The sequence below is a fragment of the Poecile atricapillus genome, chromosome W, assembly GCF_030490865.1.
Source record: "Poecile atricapillus isolate bPoeAtr1 chromosome W, bPoeAtr1.hap1, whole genome shotgun sequence".
In the NCBI taxonomy this organism is placed as follows: domain Eukaryota; kingdom Metazoa; phylum Chordata; class Aves; order Passeriformes; family Paridae; genus Poecile; species Poecile atricapillus.
This window is the reverse complement of record NC_081288.1, coordinates 41,421,786-41,444,444: the sequence shown is the minus strand read 5'-3', so window position 1 is coordinate 41,444,444 and position 22,659 is coordinate 41,421,786. Positions and strand designations below refer to the sequence as shown.

The 22,659-nt window shown below is 37.5% G+C and overlaps 1 protein-coding gene across 1 annotated transcript in view; it reads right to left on the bottom strand.

Moving 5' to 3' along the window:
* The window catches only part of LOC131592089 (receptor-type tyrosine-protein phosphatase R-like), a 211,443-nt gene that overhangs the window by 62,715 nt on the left and 126,069 nt on the right, over positions 1–22,659 (bottom strand). Inside the window, exons 4-5 of the mRNA XM_058863366.1 lie at positions 6,512–6,625; positions 3,194–3,349 (exon numbers count right to left, since the gene is read on the bottom strand). Coding sequence (XP_058719349.1) covers positions 3,194–3,349; positions 6,512–6,625 — 270 coding nt within the window. The remainder of the gene's footprint in view (positions 1–3,193; positions 3,350–6,511; positions 6,626–22,659) is intronic.

The window sequence follows — 22,659 nt, the reverse complement described above, 5'->3', positions numbered from 1 at the left end:
ACAACCACTTACAGTTTCTGTATACTTTAAGTGCATGATAGCTTCCTTTGATTTCTTCTCTAATATGTTAATATCACATACTTCAAAGGCAACCTCTTTGTGCAAGGAGGCTGTAATGCTACATTTTGGGATTGCAATAATATTGGTATGAACTCTGGAAATTTCTCCGTCAGTGATATACCAGCTGGCAGTTAGCTTAGCTCTCAAAACATAGTAACCCTTATTTTATTTACTGTAACTTCAGTTATTTTTGTCATTCAAAACCACTTCAAGTTTTCTTCTAGTAAATTCTGAAATCCAGTAGTATTATATTTTAATCCAAGCAACTTAAAGACATTAGGAAGCCAGGATTCCCACACCATAATAACACAGACTGCCTAAGTCATCAAATTTAGTCCTACCATCAAGCACCAATTTTGCTCTGGTGAAGTCTGGTCCTGACTGTGGTACATCCCATGGAGCAGAACTCAATCTGAAATTCCACCTCAGACACAAACTTTAAGCCACAATAAAAGAGCAAATGCTACAATTACAATAAGCCATTGGAAAATCAAAAAGATATGAAAGGTATAGACATTGTCCTGGACCTCTGAAATGGCAAGGACTCCTTTAAATTTACACATTCCCACTGGTACATATCTCATTCTATGCCAGGCAGTAAGGTACTCTAATGGCTCCCACAGCAAAGACATACAGGGGAACTGCTCTTTCAGCTACTGCAGAATAAGAGACTGGGGTATAATTTTGAGACAGGCAATTCACTTGAAAATAGATCAACCAGTGATCAGTGGATCAGCAGATCTGAACATGCAAATTATTTCTGTAAGGAATGGAAATGTAGTTCCAGGTACTGACATCCAGTGGGATTTTTGCTGTTTATGGTATAGTATGGGCTGAGACTTTGAGCAGAGCAGTTTTCCATGTGGGTTTTCCTACATAATCTTGGTAAAATTTCTTTGGACAGGCTAATCTTCCACAGCATTGACCCTCTGGAGGTCTAGTTTACACTAAACCTTGTTAAAAAGGGTCAACCAAGCAATTTCAGGAGAGGTGTCTCACAGATGGGATGAACTGCCTGTAAAACAGGCAGAGATGTAAACATCTCTTCGCGTTTACCAGAGAGAGAGCCAGCAGACTTTCAAGCCTTAGGCAGCTCTTACTGAAATACAGCTGAAAAAGGAGACAAATTCCAGCCCTAACACCTCTGTGTCAGCCACCCACCTAGAAAGATGAGAGTAAGCTTCCTTTGTGCACAGATACACTGATAATGCACATACAATATGGTTGTGAAGCATTCACACTTTTACCAAGAGATACAAAGATTGTAGGTTGCTGGTTTTTAGATGTTGTTTTCTGTGTAGTCTCACACGTGTAAACTATTTATTGGCATCCATAAGGAATACCTATTAGTGTAAAGCTGCATTATTTTTCAGGATCAGTGCCTTAGCCATATAATCTGCTATCAACTGAAATATCTCTTGTTTCTCCAACAGTATTAGGAGTTAGAGACTGCACAGCCTTCATTCTAATAATCCTGTTCTAAATTATTTATCCACTTTTTTTTCCAGGAAGAAAATACAAATATCTGAGCACTCCAGATTATTGAAATGTATCTAACTCAAGATGAGCTCTTGAGTTCAGTGCTTGTTTTTTTTTCAAACATCTCATCATAGCTTGATGACATTTCACCATTCATCTATTATTCATATAAGTTCTTGCCCCATGTCTACCTGAAGTGTTATTTGGAACTGAAGTCCTAGGAATAGATAATTGCCTCTATCGCAACCATCAGACTCGTGCTTCAGATACAAAGGAAATTCTGACCTAAATGAAGCTTCACTCAGGTTGCTAACGGATGATATAGACTTGATTTGACATTTGAAAACCACTGCTTTGCTATGTTTTGTATTAGAACAGCTAAAACTTAAGAATCTGAATTTTGCTGTAGTAGAACATGAACTGGCCTTGTTTTATATTTCATTTTTTTGTAACAAAGACATCTAGATTCTTAGAATACTTATAATGAGCAAAACAATTTCTAACCAGTAGAAATATAGGTAGGCATAACAGCCCAGCAGCTCAAACAGCAATGTCTCAAACATGGCTTTGGATATAAAAAAAACCTAAGAACTTTTTACCTATAGAGGGAGACATACCACATGAATGTATTTAATTTTTTCCCCACTTTTTTGGACATGGACACTTCCTCTGCCAAGTTGGCAGTTTCCACTGAAAATCTTGTTTCTTGACAACATGATTGAAGGAGTTTGGCCACGAACTGTATTCTGAGGGTCATTATATGTACATAAGGGCTTCAGGTAACACATTAAATAAAATGCAGTGTAATGTGGCCATGTCCATGAGTTCACTGGCTTTTTACCCTTAAGGCTTTTGCTTTCTTTCATTTCCTGGGCACAGTTTGTAAATGATCTGCCCAGAATTAGATGTCCATCTCACTGATAATGTCTCAGATAACCTGTGGAGATGACAATGTAATCTCTGCTTTGAAATGTTTTGGGTTTTTTTTTTTTCCAAAAATGGATGAAGTCATACAAATAATAGCTACCAGTTTCATTTTTACCCTCTTTTTGGACCACATAAAGAAATTAAATCTCTTGCCAATCCTGAAAATAGAAAGAAGCATGTGTGTAATGTACAGATTTAGTTTTTCAAAATCATGTCAGACAAAAATTACATGGGTAATAATGGTGACACCTAACATCTGCATTTCATTTATCTCTCTACTGAAATTGTTATAGCTTCCTATCCATATTAATAGACCAGAATTCCTTATGTCCACTTCCTTTAAGGCAATTAGTGCCTTCTTAGGATCTAAACTGTGACTTCAATGGTAGCTCATCTGTGCAAGGAAGACCCTGATTATTAAAGAGTAAATAGCCTAATAAAGCATTATTAAAGTACTTTAACAGAGCTGGTTGGATGAGGCTCTGAGCAATCTGGTCTAGTGAAAGGTGCAATAGTCCATGGCAGAAGGGTTGGAACTAGGTGATCTTTAAAGTCCTTTCCAAGCCAGGCTATTCTAGGATTCTATGACAATTGCCTTATAGTAGTGATGCTATCTTAGCCAATACATTTTCTGCCTCATGCTTGAGAGCCTCAGCCAGAAAACTTCCAATGATGTAAGTGCCTAATCTGTATCTAAATGATACAGGTTAGAAAATTGATAACCAACCTCAGGGGAGACCTCTGTTATTCCAAACTGGGATAAACTCTGATGCAAAATGTTGATATTAAGGGAACGCAGCACTTCTTCAGATGGGAGTGCCTCAGAAATTCCTGGCTTACTGTTCAGTGGAGACACAAACAGTTCCACACAGTTCTTCTTTGCCTAGGGAAAAAAAAAAAGCAAAATCATAGGAGGCATCTGACATTAGATAATCTCTTCTGTGTGTAGATTGCAACTGTAATTCCAAAGATAAAAGCATGGAATATAAAAGTTGCAACCTGCTCTGTGAGGACAGCATACCTTTTGCCTATCTGTAAATCCCAGCAGACTGTGGATGAAAATGCAAGTCCTATACGTGGGCATGTGTGCTTTGTCTCAATCGATATTGATGAGGTAGACCTTTCCTGAGTCTAGCATCATTAAGCAATCAATATAACATAGTGTTATAAGATAGGAGGACCCATGGGATGGGGTCAATGGCAATGTGCCAGCAGGGATTTTAGCAGATAGTTCACCTGAGCTGAGCTGAAATAGGAATGCTTAGCATAATGCTGTGATATCTGGACATTACTTTCCAGCCCCTTGTCAACACTGCAGACACATACCACAATAAAGTCCTTTTAGTTGACTACAGTGCAACTTAGTATGGTCCAACAAAATTAAAGGACCAAGGAAGTTTTGTTAACACTTAATGGGTAATCTGAGAATGTCCAGTCCCCTACCTATTAATTCTTGGCTTGGTGTCTTTCATGCAGTCCTGTCAGCCTAAGAGGTTCTGTATTAGAAATGTCAGTGATGCCTACTCTGTTTCAAGGTAGCAAAAGGAAAGAGAGTATCTCTGTTGTGATAGACTTGAACAGCACATGAGACAGCTCTGATGTCCAAACAGGATGTGGGAACCCTGGCTCTCCAGGGCTATGGCCAGTGTAGCTTACACCGTGGAGGAGAGTCTAGATCTGGGGGATTCCACACACATAAGGTAGGCATGGTGCTGCTCCCTGCATTGCTGCCTGGGCAGGCAAGAACCTCACCACTCTGGATATTTGCTATTCATCGTTATGGGATGGGAGAGATCAGTTCAAACTGGGATAATCCGGATTTCCCCAGCCTCCTTCCCATCACCTTGAATGTGAATCATTAGCTCTACTGAAGTGAAGAAAAAGACATGTTTTACTATTCTTAAAATACCTTGCATTCAAAATAGAGCATAAAATACTGCTTGCATTCGAAACAGAGCTGCACAGAAAATAACTCAAACATGTTTGCCCTAAATCTGTCCTCTGTGCTCTCAAATGTGCTGCTTGTCCATCTGCTCAATAAGAATGGTAAGGACACTGACTACCAGTGGGTGCTGAAGAAACTGATTTGAGGCTGTGCTTGTACTCAGTCTCTGATGGGGACTGCTGCTGCACGCAGGTCAAAGGCACCAGGCAAGGCTCAGTGGGTATGCAGCATTCCCAGTGTTTTGAGCCTCCCCAGTTTATGAGTTTCTCTATCCCATTAAAGGATCTTTATGGGAGAAGGATGTACTGGAAAGGTTAAGGAGACACTGGAAATACCAAGTTAATATTTACTGGAACACAGTGTGCTGTTACATGTAAGAGGTTAGCAGGCTGTCTGCTTCCCCTGTGCCCATCCACATCCTGGCTTCCAGACTCCCATCACTTCTGAGAGCCGCTCACTTGGGAGTGAGTCACCCCACCTCACTTCAGTTGTCTGCCTCCAAAAGTCAGCAGAGAGGGACTGGCATCTCTAAAGAATTATTTAATCCATCCTAATATAATCAGAATGGATCTCAATGCCTCTTCTCCTACAGTTACCATCCTCTCTACTGCTTTTACAGGGAGCCTAGATGACTAGTTTGGACTACACTGAAACAAGGCAAGATGAATTTTGATGTGCTCTGCTTGCTTGCCAGCACTCTGTGTGAAAGAAATTGTCTCATGTTAGAAGGATGAAAAGTGTGACTAATGTCTCCTGAGAAGTATTTGTCTTCCTTGTGAACTTTGACTGTGTGTGATTTTTAGAGCAAATAGGGGAAAAGTTTGCTTACTTTCTTGTATCGCTGAAATATTGACTCATAGAAGAACTTTTACAGGTGTTGAAAAGACTAATTAAATAATAGTACTTACTGTATTCTGGGCTATATGCAGGTGCAAAATGATATTATCTCTTTCCTTAAATCATAAATGAGAGGAGAAAGCAAAAAGCAGTGGAGCCAGTAGGAAAATAAACAGCGTATTTCTTCTGTTTATTTACGTAATTTTTAAAGAGCATAGTAAGAAAGCTACTAGGTGATTCAGTGTGTTGAAATACGCATTTCAGACTCCAAAACATTTCTCATTTAATTGTGCTTTTCTCTGAATATGTCTTTAAACCTTCCATTCTGGTCAATGCAGGGGACAAATTACATTCAGCACCGCTTGTCACCAATGAGTGAGATTCTTGAAGAATATTAAAAGGGCTGCAGTGCATTCCTATTGATCTTTCTCACTGTATTTTTTGCAAGATCTTTTCTCAGAGAGACATTACTTGAAGGAGTTTTATAATCCTTTTTGATGTATACAATCCTATCAAGCTTTCAAGGCACAAAATCCTTTTATGCTGAACCTGTCAGTTTTCCTCCCTAATATTCAACCTGCACATAGAATAAAATCTCTCTTCTTCCCTCTGCAAGTGAATTGAAGGCTAGCAATGTACACATGATGTTGTGTTTTCTTGCTTCATGGTAAAATTGCCATAAAAAGACAACAGTGTTAAGTATGCATACAATTACAGTTGATTAAAAAAAAATCTTTTTTTGCTAGAAGCAAATTTATTGCCATCTTTTGCCAATAGGATACCGTAGTCTACAATTTCTGAGGACAGATCATTATAGAAGAATATCAAAGCGTGAATATTAATACTGTAGATGACATTTAATTTACTTATGGGAAGTCTGAGGCTAAATTGTGAAGATGCCTTTGAAAAGATGAATCACGTGTATTTTTTGAACAATATTCAACCTTTGAGAAACAAAACATGGATAAGGAGTGAACATGAAAAAGAACTGCATTGGAATGAAAACTAAGAGATAAGCAATCTGCTTATGAATAGGGCAAAAAAGAGGTTTATCTGGCTTAGATGAGAATAGTGTGTTTTCAAAGGAAAATTTAAATAATTTTGTAATGGGGATCTATTTTTCTGTAGTGCAGTTTAAGAAATGGAATAATAAGTATTTTTCTGTCCTATTTAATTGCACTCTTCCATAGTGACAGGTAAATAAATTTAAGTGAATTTAAATAAAGAGGTACACTTTAATACCCACAGTCTTTTGGTACTTACAATGAGTCTGTTGATATGAACCTGCTGAGGTAACAGTCCCAGTGCTGCTGCCACTCCTTGGCGAAATAGCCGAAGCAGTGTGATATTCAGCTTGTTTACATCCATTTGTAATGTCTGAAAAACAAATCAGTTCAAATAAACTCCTTGCCCAAGACATTTAGTTCTCAAGATGACTGATCTCTGGGGTTTTTCACTAATTGTTGCTGGGTTTGTTTCCTGTAACAATAATCTGTGTAATCTATGTGCATCACAATATATAATAAGTACAAAGGTACATTTAAGTACCTTAAATGGTATTCATTAGCAAAGTACCACCTTTATCCAAGTACACTCGGAATGGGTTCCAGATGGTTTTGGCTTAATTCCTTAGACAAGTCACAGCGTTAAAGACAACACAATTACTAGCTTAGAAATGAAAGTCAAGCATTAAAAATCAATGCATCCTTGAAGAACGAGATGTCAAGTTTGCACAATGAAGATTCTTTTGGAATATTGTCTTAGCATATGTCCCTGAAGGTGAAGAATGAGTCAGACATAGTGAAATCATTCAATTTTAATTTTGATTAACAGTTTCTGAGATCAGAAATGAAACATTCTGGATATATTCCCCATGTCTGAATTTCCTAAAGTCCCTCATACAAGTCACAGGATGAGAAACTATAGCATTGAAGCATTTTCTTTCCCTGTGTTAGAATTATAGTGAAATTTATAAGTTCCTCAAGTTCAGATCCTTTTTGTGAAGTCAGTGAAATTTTACCCAAGAAATAATTTAGGCTCAAATATTCTGTGTCCAAGAAGACCCAGATATTGGATATTCACATGATGCCTGGTAGAAAGGACTTCCCTATAGTACTTTGGGGCCTGCTTCTTTGTTTTCATATCCCTTTTGCACACAATATGTAGTGGAGAAGAGAGGAAAGATGACTATGTCAGATGACCACAGGATTCTAATGCTTCTGGCGATTTCTGACTTAGGAAGTTACTAAGTTCTGCTGGAGCCAGTTGACTTGAGATAAAAAAGATTTTTATTTTAAATTTCCTATTTAGAGCCATGTGCCAGCTTGCTGCTCTGAGGAACCAAGCAGGTGTTCTTCCTTCCTAACCAGAGCTGCATAAAGAGAATTAAATATCCATGGGTCAGACATCACACTGGGAACATGGTTATGGTTCAGAAAGAAAGGAAACATTTATGTCAAAGAAAAACAACATCACACATTTTGACTGTTGTTCTTTATGAGTATTTATAAGCTATAATATAAAACCATAAAATATTTGCTTCCCTTTTCCACTATCGATTTGATCTTTCTGTCAGTACTCGGTGTTTTTCTTTCTCTTCCTCCCTTTTCCTCATTTTTTTTACACTACTGGGATTGTCAGGCCTTGATGCATGAGATCTGTTCTTACCACACAATTGGAAGTATTGTAAGATTCTTCCACTTAAATTACCCCTTCCACCCTGGCATTTTCAAAATGCAGAATCTTCTCTTCGCTTTTTCTTGAATTAGATAGACATCCTCAGTGGTTCTAAAATTGCTCCAACTGAAGTAGTGATAATAGTGATGTCTTGAGAGGGGGCATGTGGAGGTTTAACAGATGTGAGGACTTCTTCTCTACCCCAGACTGACTCATGGAACACCTGACAAGAATTGGTTTGGAGCTTTGAAGCTGTCACTACGCTGAAACAGCCTGGTCTGAAGGTCTTGACTAAATGAGAAAGGGAGCTGCTGCTGAAATAGAAAGACTGTCATGAAGTCCTGAGAGACCATTAGGATGGCATAAAGAGTACCCAAGCTGGTGACCCTGAGCTTTGGGGATAATAATAACTGCTGTTACTGAGCAAAATCGGCAGGCATAAAATCAAAATACATTCATTTAAACATACTTGAGCCAGGTATCATAACACATTAATAGAGGTATTGTTAAATAGTGTATTAAGACCTCTTTGATAAAGACACGGAAATTAAACAGCCAGAAAAATATCTAGCTTCAGAAGAGCAGAAGATCTTAAAGAGCCTATAAGGAGGCAATAAATTCTCATAGATTTAGTATTCTGGGATTTTGGTTCATCATATTCAGGGACAGTAAAATGTGGTGAAACTCCACTATCTTCAGGAGAGTCACATTTCTGCCTACCAGGTCTTAATGCAGTCCACTGTGTCCTTTAACAAATATTCATCCAAGGCTGAAGTGTGTGTGTGTCTCTGTAACAGCTACACTATCCTTTGTGCTCCTGGGGGAAGCCTGAAGACCCTAGCTCTCTGTCAGTCTGGCATCAGCCTGCTTAAAAATCTCATCTGGAAATGCACACAGAGATTACAGGACCCTTTTAGAAAACCACCTAAGTGGATGGGAAGAAAATTTGCCTTAAGCCTTATCTCAGGATGCATCTTTTGAAGCAATAAAGATTTAATTTTTTTTGGTAACTTTTCACCCCAAAAACCTCAAGAAATATCTGAGGAAGAAGCATCTCACACTGATTATGAGAACCTTCTTTGTTGTCCACTGAAAGGATCTGCTTCTCCTTTTCTGCTGTCAGTGTAAACCTTAGTTCCTTGGCAATTATAGCAAAAATTAAGTGAGATTATTACAGATCACCTTTTTGTACTTCAGACAGCACAGGGGAGAGCATTTGAGTCTTCTTGTCAAAAGGAAAGTAAGCAATCCAGAATCTGTCACTCTAGGAATGGAATTTCTAACTCATTCTGTGAAAGGTAATTTACATAAATGCTTGGTGGAATCCCAAGAGCACCTACTTTAGATGGAGAACATCACCAATGTGCTCTGTGCTCTCTATTATCCTTTTTTTGGTATTGCATTCATAAAAGCATAAAGCAGAAGTGGACTAGATTGGAGATGTATCAATTCATTATACTGTGGACAACTCTGGATGCTTACGGTAAATGACAGGAACAAGGCAAGTTTTCCCAAGTTCCTTCTGACAAGACACAGCTAATTTATATCTATTCACCATAGGCAACAGGTCTCCTCAATAACAGCATTAATAACAAGAACAACATTATCAGACTGGTCTGGGATAAAGGCAACACTTGGGTGCATTATGTCTATATCTATCTATATCTATATAATCTGTATCTATAGTCATATATTATATCACTCTGGCATATGCCTCCTGAGGGTGACTGAAATGTAAGTCTGACCTGAGGGTCTGCTATAAAATTGCCTTTCTGCAAATTCTTAAGTGTAACAATTTTTGTTGAAAAAAGTTAGTCAGAGAAAAAAAAAAATAAGAAAAAGAAAATAAAGAATATAGAAAAGAGAAAGGAAAATAAATTCTTAAGTGTTACCATCAGAAATTTTTCCAAACATTATTAAAATTTAAATACTTTAATATTATTGTGCCATTCTGATGGCATGCCAGGATACTGTCTTGACTATAGTCCACAAAGGTAAGAGATGACTGGATGAATACAAATGCAATAATACCTGTACTTAGACAAACAATATGAAGTGTCATTATTAAGAGAATCACTCCTACAATGGAAACCTGACCAACCATCAACAGGTTATAATTACAAAAATGAAATCCATGAGTTTTAATACCACCTGCAAAAAAAAAGGTGAAATTAATCTCTGTAAAGCAATCCATCTAAAAAATAAAGTGTTAACAAAGATACACAAGTTATGTCTTACTGTGTTCCTCAGCTGCTCCTTTTGCTTTGGAAAAGAAAGGGCTGAAACATCCCAGTAAGACCGCACTAATCCTTTACCTTTGCTCATCTGCAGTGTTTATCATGGCTTGCAACCACCTCCCCAAGAGGTTATAATTTTGAATCAGCTGCCTCTGTTGGCAATAGCGACTTGTTGAGCCCAGAGGCGAACACCCTGGACGGCTCATTTTCCTGAGCAATTACCGACCTGGAGATTGCAACTGTGGCGATGGTTTCTAGGTTTCTCTGATCCAAGTAAAAGAAGTAGCTTGAAGTGAAGGAGTTTTCTGCTTGTAGTGGAAAACTTGGGAAGACAGAGTTCCAGAAAGGGAAACTTCATTCACAACTGCCATCCTACAGGGGCTTTTTAATGAAGATCTTCATGTTAAAGGGACAAAAAAATCTCTAACATAAGAGAGAATGTGTAACACAGAGTCTAAAATAATATTTTTAGGATATTACACAAGTATAATTTTCCAGGTCAAGTTCTGCTTCTCAAGAAAAGTTAAGAGAAGCATATCTTTCTTATATTTTCCTTATCATCAATTATATCCTTTCTGCAACGAGCTTCAAATATATGATTCCATTTCTATGCATTGTTGCTTCCCCCCAAAAATCGATTCTGATCCTACTACCACAGATGTTTTCTCAAACCTCCAGCTAAACTGATTATGCAGAACAAAAGTAATCAAGGATAAAGAAGATTAATGGTGCAAGTATACATCTTAACAACACTTTAATGTAAAAAGATGAAAACTAAATCACTAAATTACACGTTAGGAGTTTTACATACTTAAGGGCCACTGGATAATAAGTTCTATTTTGTGCTAAAACAAAATTAAAAATAAACATTTATTTAGTTAAGCCAAACAAGTGAGAAAGCTTTGAAAAGAGTTTTATTGCCTACTTGTGCTCCAGTTATTAATATATGTTTTTAAAAAAATCAATGAAAATGCAATAAAATGGGAGGGTTTTCTGCACTAAACCAAATATTGCACTATGGCCAAGCTGTGGGTTCCTCTATCTGAGCATGCCAATCTGCTTCCTGCACAGTGAGTATCTACAATTCATTAGTGCCACAGTGCTTCATCCTATCACCCTCATCAGACAGCCCCAGCTGTACAACCAAAATAAGGATGTATTTATCAGGAGGGAAATTGAAAGTGTTGCAAATTTATTTGTACAGTTTGGTGCAGGACTACAACAAATACAGCAAAAAATTGTGAAAATACCTGCATTTCCTTTCTTTTCCTCTCTGTAAACACAATAGATTTTTCCTTCCTGTCACTGTTCAATATTTGAGATTGCAGCTGCTCTGGGCATCAGGTGAGCCTCCTTTGGCTGGCTCAGGTGCCTGATACACATCCACAGAAGATGATGGCTTTCTAAAATTATGTGAGTCATGTGTCACAGCAACTTTAGTGTCTCATGTAGTCCATGAATCACATGGGAGGCGGTATATCCCTAGCCAGCATTATGCAACTACAACAATGCATTTTGCCAAGTGCCACTCCGAAGGGACTTTGCCCTAAGGCAAACTGGTATGAGGTGCATTCACTCCTCTCCCATTTACCTCTCCCACTACCATATGATTTTCTCCAATAGGAAAGACCTGCCCTTTTATGAGGCCCACATTAAACTTTGAATTATGTCTGTAAACTAAGATAAAATTCTCATGAGTAAAAAATCAATTATAAGTGCTTGTCCAAATAGTATTTGGGTGATGAGAAAATAGAGCTTTAAGTTGGTTCTGTATAAATATTAGGAAAAAGTGATAGGAATAGGTTACTTTGATTGCTTCAGTCCTGATTAGTCCAGGGAAGCTTAGTATATTTGTATTTGCTTTTCAAAATGTGACAATGTAGAATTTCACTCACATTTTTATTAGGAAAAAAACCCAACCGACATCTCTTATGAAAAAATCTTTGTTTAAAGTAAGCATAGTATTTCCTGGAATTATGCATTTCTCATATAGTATTAAATAGCAATTTTGGCTCTTGATCAATTTTTCATGAAAGCATATAAATTTAATTATTTATCCATGTTATGAGCTCTCTGAAATAAATCAAAGACAGAAGTAACACTGATGAGAAATATAGGGTTAATCCAATTAGTCCAGATAGCTGTATGGCCTCCCCTCAAAGTGATTTTCAAGTGAATGTTCATTAAAATATGAGAAAGTGAAAATTTATAAATCAAAGCAGTATTTCCCACACTGCGATTAATCCACAGACTTTTACACCACAGGAAGTTGCAGAGGCCAAAGACTGAATATGAGGAGGGAACAGGGCTGAATGCTTATATGGACATTGACAGTCACTGATGTCCCTGGAAACTGTGCAGAAGACATACTACAAGCCTTGTCATACAGTTGACTATCCTACCTCTAACTATCAGAAACTGAGATGAACCCTAGTGTAACAGAAGGACTTTCTCAGTCTGCCGTTGCAAGGTTTGAGTGCTGCCCATCATCCTGGGCTAGAAACTGGGTCTCATTCAAGTCCTGTTGGCACAGGTTGATACCAGCTGAAGACTATCCTAGAGACTGCTGCATCACTGAGGTTGAAGACACCATACCAGCTGTTGAGGTGATGCCAGGGCACTTCACTAGAACCCACTGCTCAGACTGGCAATACTGTTCTGAAGGCGTGATATGACTCAACTGTTTGCTTCAGCTGTGTGACAGATTTACATTTCTTTTTCCAGGGAGAAGAACTAATTTCTCAAATGAGATCAGCTTATTTGGGGCTGATTTGATCAATTCTGTAGGAAGCATCAACACAAGAGTGAGAAACATTCCATCTGTGATCTGTGAGGTCTGGCTCTTGGCCATGATTCCCTCAATTCCCTCACTGAGCTTACTTGCACTTGGGCAGTGACTCAGTCTGCTATAGGAAGGCTTTATGACCTTCATTGATGATTGAATTGTATGAGAATGAAATTCAGCCTACTAAGGATAAGGTTTGTTAATGCCTGTCTTCAAGAGGTGCACTTCGATTTCTATCAGCCCTATGTTCTGCATTAACCTCTGGGCTTGCAAGTCTCTGAGAAAAGATAAGAGCCAGCTCTTTCAGGGTGGTGCCACAAGATAATGAGGATTTACTGATCACATCTAATGAGAAGACAAAGAATTCTTTATTCCAAAGGAAATCTCAGATGGTATATTATTTCATTCTCCTGGCTTTTGAGTTGTATGGGTCATTCCTGTACCACAGTGTGAGGTAGTTAGTAGGGTGACAGTCTGAGACCATGTGTTACAGTCCTCACAATGCTCATTGTACTCAGTTCCCTTTACCTCTTTCCTGTGGTGTCATTAATGCATCAATCATTAATTACATATTTGGGAGAAAGAAAAAAAAAAAAGTATGTGCAAGTTCCAACCACCAAATGCACTCGATTTTGAGAAACTACCATCCCACAGTCCCTAAAGTTAATAGGACCTCTCCTGAGTAAGAACATTGCAGAATCCCATATCCTAAATGCCCATGGGATGCAGGCTTGTCATTGCTAAGGGGCTGTAGGAGAGAAGGAAGAGTTATCTATTGTCCATGGGACACAAGTTTGATGCAGCCTTACCATTAAATAATACCAATGCCAGCAGGTCTCTGTACTGTGGGAGCCCTTAGGAAGGGGAAAGGAGAGGAGCAGGAGGCTGCAGTAGCTCTCTTGTTCTTCATGGCTATTTTTAAAAATCTGACAACTATTTTAAAAAACATTAAACTGGGAGCACTTGCAATTACTGTCGATTGATTACTAGTATGGATGAGAGGCTGAAATGTTGCTATGCCTCTGGCCTTAGCAAGTCTGCTTCAGTTATACTGCTTCAGTTCTATGCCTATAAAAGGGTATAATAGAATTTGACTCTTCACAGGGTATTTTATATTTTAGTAAGGAGGTCAGATATGAAGAATTCAACTTTTCAGCTTTCACAGACAATTTTAATGTTGCCCCCCAAAGTTACTTCCTGTCTGTTTTTTAATTAGGAGCTGCATTTCTTCAAGGACTGGGATTTTCTTAATCACAAAAGTATTTCAGTTTTCTTAAAATAACAGTTGAAGCTCATTTCAAAGCTCTGATCGTTTTCTAGGCTTTTTCCTGCATCCATCCACCTCTCCCTGCCCTCCTCCCTCATGGCAGACAGTTGCAAAGGACATGATGGAAAAGCTCAAGACAATGCAGAGATTTAGAAACACAAAGAGAGCTGGAAGAGCTCACCTGAACACTATTTCAACCTTTTTGTTCTTTGAGAGGCATGTATAATGAGCTCCATAAAATTGTTCTATCTGTCCTTATTCAATATTGGCAAAAAAATTATTCCCTGCATTGCAAAAGAAATTCATGGTGCTATTATGTCCAGTACAACTTTTATGCACAGCATGATTGTACCAGTCACATCCTATTTCATCATCTCAAAGACAGCTGTAATCCTCAGAGCAAACAGATCCTTTTGAGCCTGTTCAGCACAGCACTTTAGAATATGTTTGGTTTTTTCTGTCCAATTATTAAACTTCTAGGTAAAGCCAGTGTAAAGTTCTAAATGTCAGAAACCCAGTATTATTTCTTCTGCTCTTTTTGCAAAACCCTCATTTCAGCTATTAATTCTGTCCAATTATTATATCTCTAGGTAGAACCAGTGTAAAGTTCTAAGTGCCAGAAAGCCAGTGTTGTTTCTGCTTGCTCTTTTTGTAAAACCATCATTTCAGCTATTTTTTTTCTAAATGATTTTTAGTTACTGAAGTTTGAGTTTCCATTACAACTGTATATAATGGTCCTTAATTCCAAAGACAATGAAAATGCCTTCTAGAAAAAAATGGCAGACAGAAAACCCCACCCCTCATAACCGTTTTCTTTTTATCTTCAGAATTTTAAATTTTGTTTGTAGCAGGCATGGATATAAACATATACATAAGCTTAGAAACTAATGAAGAACAAAAGTAGAAACATGAGATAAACAGCAACTTTCACATCTTTCAGGAACTGATATGGCCAAAATACTCTCACTGACCTACTCTTGTTTTAATCTTTCTCTCTGTTTTGAAAATCAAAGTAAAGTTTCAGGACTGCTGATGTCCTAACTTTCTCATGCATTTATTTTCAGAGACAATTTTTATTGCTAGTTTCAGATGAACAAAATCTACCTGAATTCAGACATAATGGGAATGTTATAAAAAGAAGTAAATGCTTTCCACTTTTTCTCATAATCATAGTTCTCTGCAGCTCCTGGGCACAGGAAGAAGAAAATTTGAACTACATCTAGAGAAAAAAAAAATTAATATATTTGACTCAAGTGGAATTGAGATATTTACATAAATGGCTGATCTTGTGAGATTCCTGAATAAGGCTCATGTCCCAGGGCAATCTGGATTAATGGTCCAACACAGACAAGACTTTGAAGGTAAGAAGTGATTCTTAGCCTTCAACCCTTGAGAGATCAGAATCCCATTTTCAGAAAACAAATGTTCAATAACAAGGGCTTTTTAGCATGATGCAATTCATTGGTAAGATTTGGATCCTTATCTGCCTCCAGTCTTTTTAGCCCAAAGAAATCTGTTTATAGACATTATCATCATCATAATCACAAATCAATGAAATAAAACTCGTATTACTGATTTTACCCATCCTACTTTAGCCCTCCAAAAAAACATGAACCAAGGACAGACAATACAAGACAACCTTCTAATTCCGTAATTATGTTGTAATTACATAATTATGTTCCTTTTACCATTTTGCACTTTAAAGAAAGTCAAGCAAAATTAAGCAAAACCTTTGGGGGTCTGCAATTTTTTTTTCTTAGATAAAACCTGAATTTGGGTTTTATTCTGTTATGGAATCACATGACTGATGGAATCGTAAGACTGAACAGGTCACTTTTTTCTAAGTTTTAGCAAAACTATCACTCTAAGTTCAGAAACAAAAAAGCAGATGAAAAGACAATCTCATTATTTTGGCAACTGTCTCAGGAACTTTGACCTTCTGAAAATGCTAATACTGAATGTATTTCAGAAGTTTTTAGGCAAAAATTCCCTTTCCAGCTGAGCAGACTGGATTTTCCTCTTCTGTCTAGTACTAATGATGTGATATTCTAAATGATGTGAATAATTCTAAAATGACAGGGAGACAGGGCCTAATTCATGGATCTTTAATCTCTGTCCTTTATATTCAGATCAGAAGACCATTCTGTGTTCAATTTTTTTAAACAGGCAACACATCTGTCAAAGCCAAACTTAGATGTTGAGAATGAGAAAAATGCATTTTTTCCCTTTTATTCCTAGAATTGATCACCTTTAAAAGAAAATATTGAAAAGGATTTGCATATAGTCCTCTCATTCTCACACACAAAAGCAAAGTAATTCGTAATTCTTTTAGTGAGAAATAGCAGTTACAGATTTGGAGCTTCCCTTTCCCTTTCATTCTTTCTTTCTAATATTTATTAAACATACAAGAAGCAATCCCCCAGATTCCCCCAACCAGTGACCACAATCAGTACTATTTGTGTTTGAGAGGTTCTGCTCCTCTATATGAATGCCACAAGTGTACCTTTATGCACACTTCCTACCTCTTTCCTGCACTCTGGAAACCCAGGAGATTCCCAGTGGTTCTGTGCCTGCTGTTCTGTGTGGGCAGGAAGAGATGTCTGTGAAGAAACACTCAGCTTCTCAGATACTGACTGTGTGGCTCCGATCCAGAGCAATATCTGTTTTATACCTGAAAGTCCTGCAAATTATGGCAAGAAGACTTCCATACCTCATTAAAAAAAACAACAAACAGGATATCTAACTTATGTCCAAAGAAAGAGATAACAATTGCATCCATGCTTGTAAATAAAAGGCTGTATAGCTTGGGATACAGATAGAATACCAACCTTGGTCTCGGTATACAGATAAAATTTATGGCCTAACCTACCAGTGGAGTTGTGTTACTTCAAGAAGTCCAGAAGTTAACTGGAAAAACAAAATTAAACAAAAAGCTGCAAAGCCTCAGGAAAAGTGGAAGAGCATTACTTAAATTTGCATAATCATGTTACACTTTTTATTCACAGTATCATGCAGAGAAAGATGGGCATTTCATTGGAGACTATGGTTATTGTTGTCTATTTTTTATACATAATGGCTAACTAATCTTTAGCTTGTTTTGAAAAAATGATCTGTCCTTTAAAGGTCGTGTTCCTGTTTGCTATGATAAGACAGAAGTCCTTTTTGCAAATGGTCCTAATCAGCAAAGGTTTCTGGGAAGAAAATCCACTGACATTATGCCACTGAAACTCATGACTGCTAGAGAGACACTGGCTGTACACAGCAGAACACAGATGTGCCAGGCCTGCACAGCCTCTGGTCAGCAAATAGGAACAAACTTAATGGATCCATTCCATGTTGGATTAAACATGCACTGTATTTTCAAAGATGTAGATGTGAATTTACCGGAGAGCTTTAAAGAGCTTTATTTCCTGCACTATCCTCACTTCCCACTTCCCTGCTGTGTTTTATCTTCTCTTCACACCATGCTGGCAAATCATGTATTTTGGACAGCTTTCATGTCCCATCTTTTACTCCTCCAAAAGACAGATATCACAGTGTTGTGCAGGAGTCTAAATGTATATATTATATCCATTCATCCCCTCTCTTGTCAGCCCTGCACAGCAGAGGCCCTATTATACAACTCAATATGAGGATGCAGTCCCAACAGGATGGCAAGACAGAGTACCAGAGGTGCACATACAGCAAGAGGCTCAACTCCATCTCTACCATGATTTTACTATCATGGCTTTGCATACAGCAAATTGCCCTAAATCCAGAAACCATCATTACACTACAGAGCAGCAGGGTGTCACGTTACCTCAATGAAAAATGTGTTAGGTTACTGCAAATGGGGTACCTGACTGCCAACGTCATTAAGGCTGGCAGGGCTCATCCTCAGCCTGCCAACTAATTCCTCTTTCACCTTTTCTTTGAGTTAGAATTAAAACCAACAAACCTGCCTTAGCAGCCTCATTATTATATTGTGTCGGTAGTAGTGGAAGAATGTTCTTTTCACTACCCAAAACAATGTTAAACAAAAATAATGGACCATCAAAGCAATAACCCAATGCTGACATTAACAAAGAAACAAAAGATTAACTAAATGGCTATTTCAGCTTCTCATTTTTACAAACTTTTTCCCCATTAAATATAAAATTCCCAAAAGAACTTCCAGAAATTGCCTGATTAAATATGTGAAGGGGAGAGAGGAAAGAGTAAGACCTGTGTTCAGCAAGAGCTCACTTAGCCCCACGAGGACTGATGCAGCTCCTGCTGAGTTCCTTCAAATGTATTTCTCCAGAGGTATTTTGGACACCTGCTACAGTGACCTAACCAACAACATGGGTTTCTAACAGACAGAATTGTTCTTATTTGTAGAATCAACTCTTGGTCATCCATATAGTGATTTTATTTCTTTCTTTACTACTGCATACATCATATTTCTTGGGTTGGGTCTTTTTGTCAGGCTGGTACAACATGCTCCAGGTGGCTGCTGTCTCATCTGTTAAAGGCAGAGCTGCTTCTATTCTTTCTAAACAATTTCAACAACACTGTGAAGGTTTATGTCAAGCTGGGTGACAGAGAGAGCAAGAATGCAAGGAGAAGGAAAACTTTAGCAAAAAATAGTAATTCTCAGTTTACATTTATAATTCTTTTCACATGGACATGTACTTCTTTTCATGGTTCTTCTAACAGGGGACTACGAATATTCATTAGGTTCTGAATAACCAAAAGTACACTAAGGTCAAGTACTGCTTATCTTAGAAACATGAAAAAGTATGTAATGTCAATGCTGTAAGTAAAAAGATTTGGACATCCAATACAGAATTCTGGCCAACATCTCTCCCTATCTCTTTTCCTGGGTTTTTGGGGATATTCTTTATATTTTATGTTAGAAAATATTAGTGTTCTAACCCTAACAAGGGTTAAAAATTTTAAGCTAGACATAGATTTTAAAGTACAGAAACAATAGACGTCCTATGTATCATTTGCAAAGACCACTAAATCTAAGTTCTTTTTATGTACTATCTCCTGAGTTCATCAAATAACAGAATCATAGAATGGCTTGAGTTGGAAGGGATCACGGAACCAACTAACACAGAATCAACCCCCCTGACATAGGCAGGGATACTTTACCCTAGACCAGGTTGCTCAGAGTCTCATCCAACCTCTCCTTGCATTTCCAAGCAAGGGGCATCCACAATTTCTCTGGGCAATCTGTTCCTGTGCCTCACAGAGAAGAGTTTTTATTTTGATATCTAATTTACAGCTACTCTCTTTTAGCTTGAAGCCATTTCCCCTTATCCTGTCACTACATGGCCTCTTTGTGGGCTCCCTTCAGGTACTGGAAGGTCACCCTGAAACCTTCTCTTTTTCAGGCTGAACAATCCCAGTTCTCTCAGCCTCCCCTCACAGGAGAGGTACTCCATCCCTCTAATCAATCTGTGGCTCTCTGCTAGACTCACTCCAACAGGTTGGTGTCCTTCCTGTGCTGGGGACCCCAAAGCTGATATTTTGTACTTACTTAATGTGTGTTCTTTTCTGTCTGTTGCATGTATTGTATAAAGATTCTGTTTTATTAAGAACTACTTTTACAGTTAATTAACATCATAATATATTATATAGCGAATATACAAAACACAAGACAAGCATTTAAATTATTTGCATAACCTGAATGAGATGGGAACTTCATCATGTCAGCAGAATGGTGTCTTTTTTTACCTAATATAATTTGAAAACATATTTATGATTCATGAGTCTTAAAATTAGACTGTAATTAGAGATTCTAAGCGCTAACTTTGCACCTAACTGTGAAGTTTTAAAATTTCATTTAAATTCTGTATTCTGTTTCTTCTGTTTTCTGCACTAGCAATTCATATAGAGATAATATAGATCATAGAGCAGCTCACAAAAGAGAAAAAATATAATTTCAAAAATATTTTTCAAAATTCAATGAATAAATAATAGTATCTTTCCATTTTGTAGGAGTCCAAATACATTTAACCTTTAACTTGAATAGCCATTCTGCCATTTATGTAAATAAAGATTCCAAATCTTCATTCAGTGACTCAAACCTTTTAATTTTAATATTTTTAAGATGGTTTAGTAAAAGAAAGTAGAATCGACAGCTACATAGGCCAACCGACAATTTCTGTTATTTAAAGACATTTTTCACAAATCTTTCATGCAAGAAAGAAACTGCTAGTTGACAGTTTATGTCCTTAAGGAAGATGAGTCTTTGGATATATGAGACTTTTTAAGGTCATATCCTTAAGATACTTATGCATACCTGTGTATTTAAACTTCAAGTGCATTTGAACACATATAGAGCTTTAATTGTTAGTAGAGGATATACTGGTTTACTTTAGACTGAAGAAGTATTACATCTGGTAGTAAAGAGAAGCTGCAATGCCATTCTTGGTTCAAAGATGAAATAAAGGTATGTGATGAGAGCTGTTACTAAGAAGCAGTAGCAGACTGCTTTAGAAACTTGGAAAAGCAGAAAGAGAATTGGGAATACAGACTTAATGTTATTATTTTCCATCTCCCATAGGAATTTTACACTCAAACATTCAAATTCCATTAGATAAGCTTGATGAAAGGCATCAATTCTTACCCATAGTGATATTTGTACTTCTGTAGTGCAGAAGTTTGGGTTTTTTTTGGACATGAGTTTGCTAGCATAAAAAGCTTGTAAATCAGTATTTCCTAAAGAGCCTTTTAATAAATATGACCTTTAGCTGGGGCTGCACATCTATCTGCAGTGCAAACCCATTTGCAGGCTTCTTGGAATTCTGACAACAGTGACCACGGCAGTGGCAGTGCTACCTCAGCCTAAGGCTCTTGTCTTATATATTCTGCAGATCTGGAAAAGGCTGTTTGCCTTTCTGACAGTTTTCTGACAGCTCTACCTCGTAAAGGATCAGCTGAGTATGCCCACAATGAAAGAAAAAAAACCCAAACCTTTAGGAGAAACAGAGAAATACTTTGTGAGCTACAAATACAATCTGGCCCTCCAGGAAGCCTGTTGCCCTCCTTTCAAATCCAGAGAGTGGTGACATCTGGACATTCCCCATTCATGAAAACCCAAAGTGCTGTCTCATGAAGAAAACTGTGAAGCTTGTGAAAGGAGTGGAAACAGAATAATAGAAAGAATGCTGCTGCAAAGAAAGGTAATTCTTATTGCTTTATATAACCATATAAATACTGTAAAGTCTACATAAAAAAGAGGCAGCTTCATGAATGGTTGGCAATGCCTAAAGGAAGAAAAACTATCAATGGGTATCTAGGGCCAGCAGACTTATATAAGGTATTTTTGTTTAAATACCCACAGGGATACACACTGAGATGGCAAAATTTTCATTCTTATAGAGAAAAGAAACAAGGAGATTCTAGCTATCTTTTGAGGGATAAGAAATTATGAGTGATAGTAATTTGATGTATATATTCTATTCCAGAAGTAATCATATTGGATGTTGAAAAAGCAAATAGAAGGGTAAACTTGCAAATACACTGCAAAAGATGATTTCTCTCAGAAAACTGCTTGCAGCAATTTTGTGCTCGTCAACATGCTTATTAAAGGTCTGTTGAGTCTGACAAAGTCATACAGAAATGTGATGATAATGCAGAAGTTTGGAGATAACTCAGGATCAGGAGGTAATTAGGTAGGTCAGACACACTGGGTGATTCAGGTGAAGTTCACCTGAACATTGTGTACTTAATATGACTAAACTCAAGAAAATAAAAATTTTGGGACAGCATATGTAGTTTACCTTCCAAGAAATATATTTTTAAAAGTAGTGATTCATAAAGTCAGGGCTCATATCTGAAAAACAAATGAATCGATACTTCCAGGAAAACATGGAGGGGTTATGTGAATACAATCCCTCTTTAATCTCTGAACTGACTGAATGATGTACAGCCACATCAGGGAGGTGGTAAAATTCAGTTATTATATCTTTTATCTTGGTATTCAACAGAAAGAATTACATGCATGCTGTCATTTTCTACCACTTCTCAATTCATTAATGTCTCACACGTGCTGGTGATCAGGAGCAGGACCGTGGCCATGACTGCACACATTCACATGCACACAGCTTCTATAGGATGTAATGATTTTGTAATTCTCCAGCTGCTTCCAGTTCTGTAAACACTTATTGACTTTGTTTCTACTAATGAGCTGAGACCTACCCAGTGACACAAAACACCTGAGGGGCAACCTGCACAGACTGCAATTAACTCTTGGTTCCTGTTTCTGTTATTTAATTAGTAACATCAATTTTGAACACTACACATACTGATCCCAGAACATACAGGCAATTACCAACAGCCATTAAAACCTATTTTCTAAATTACATGCCAAGGATAAATTATTTCAAAATATAAAAATAATGTAACAAGAACATTTTTTATGCTGTGTCTCTGGTAGATAAGCTTAATAGTTCCTCACATTACATAATTATTC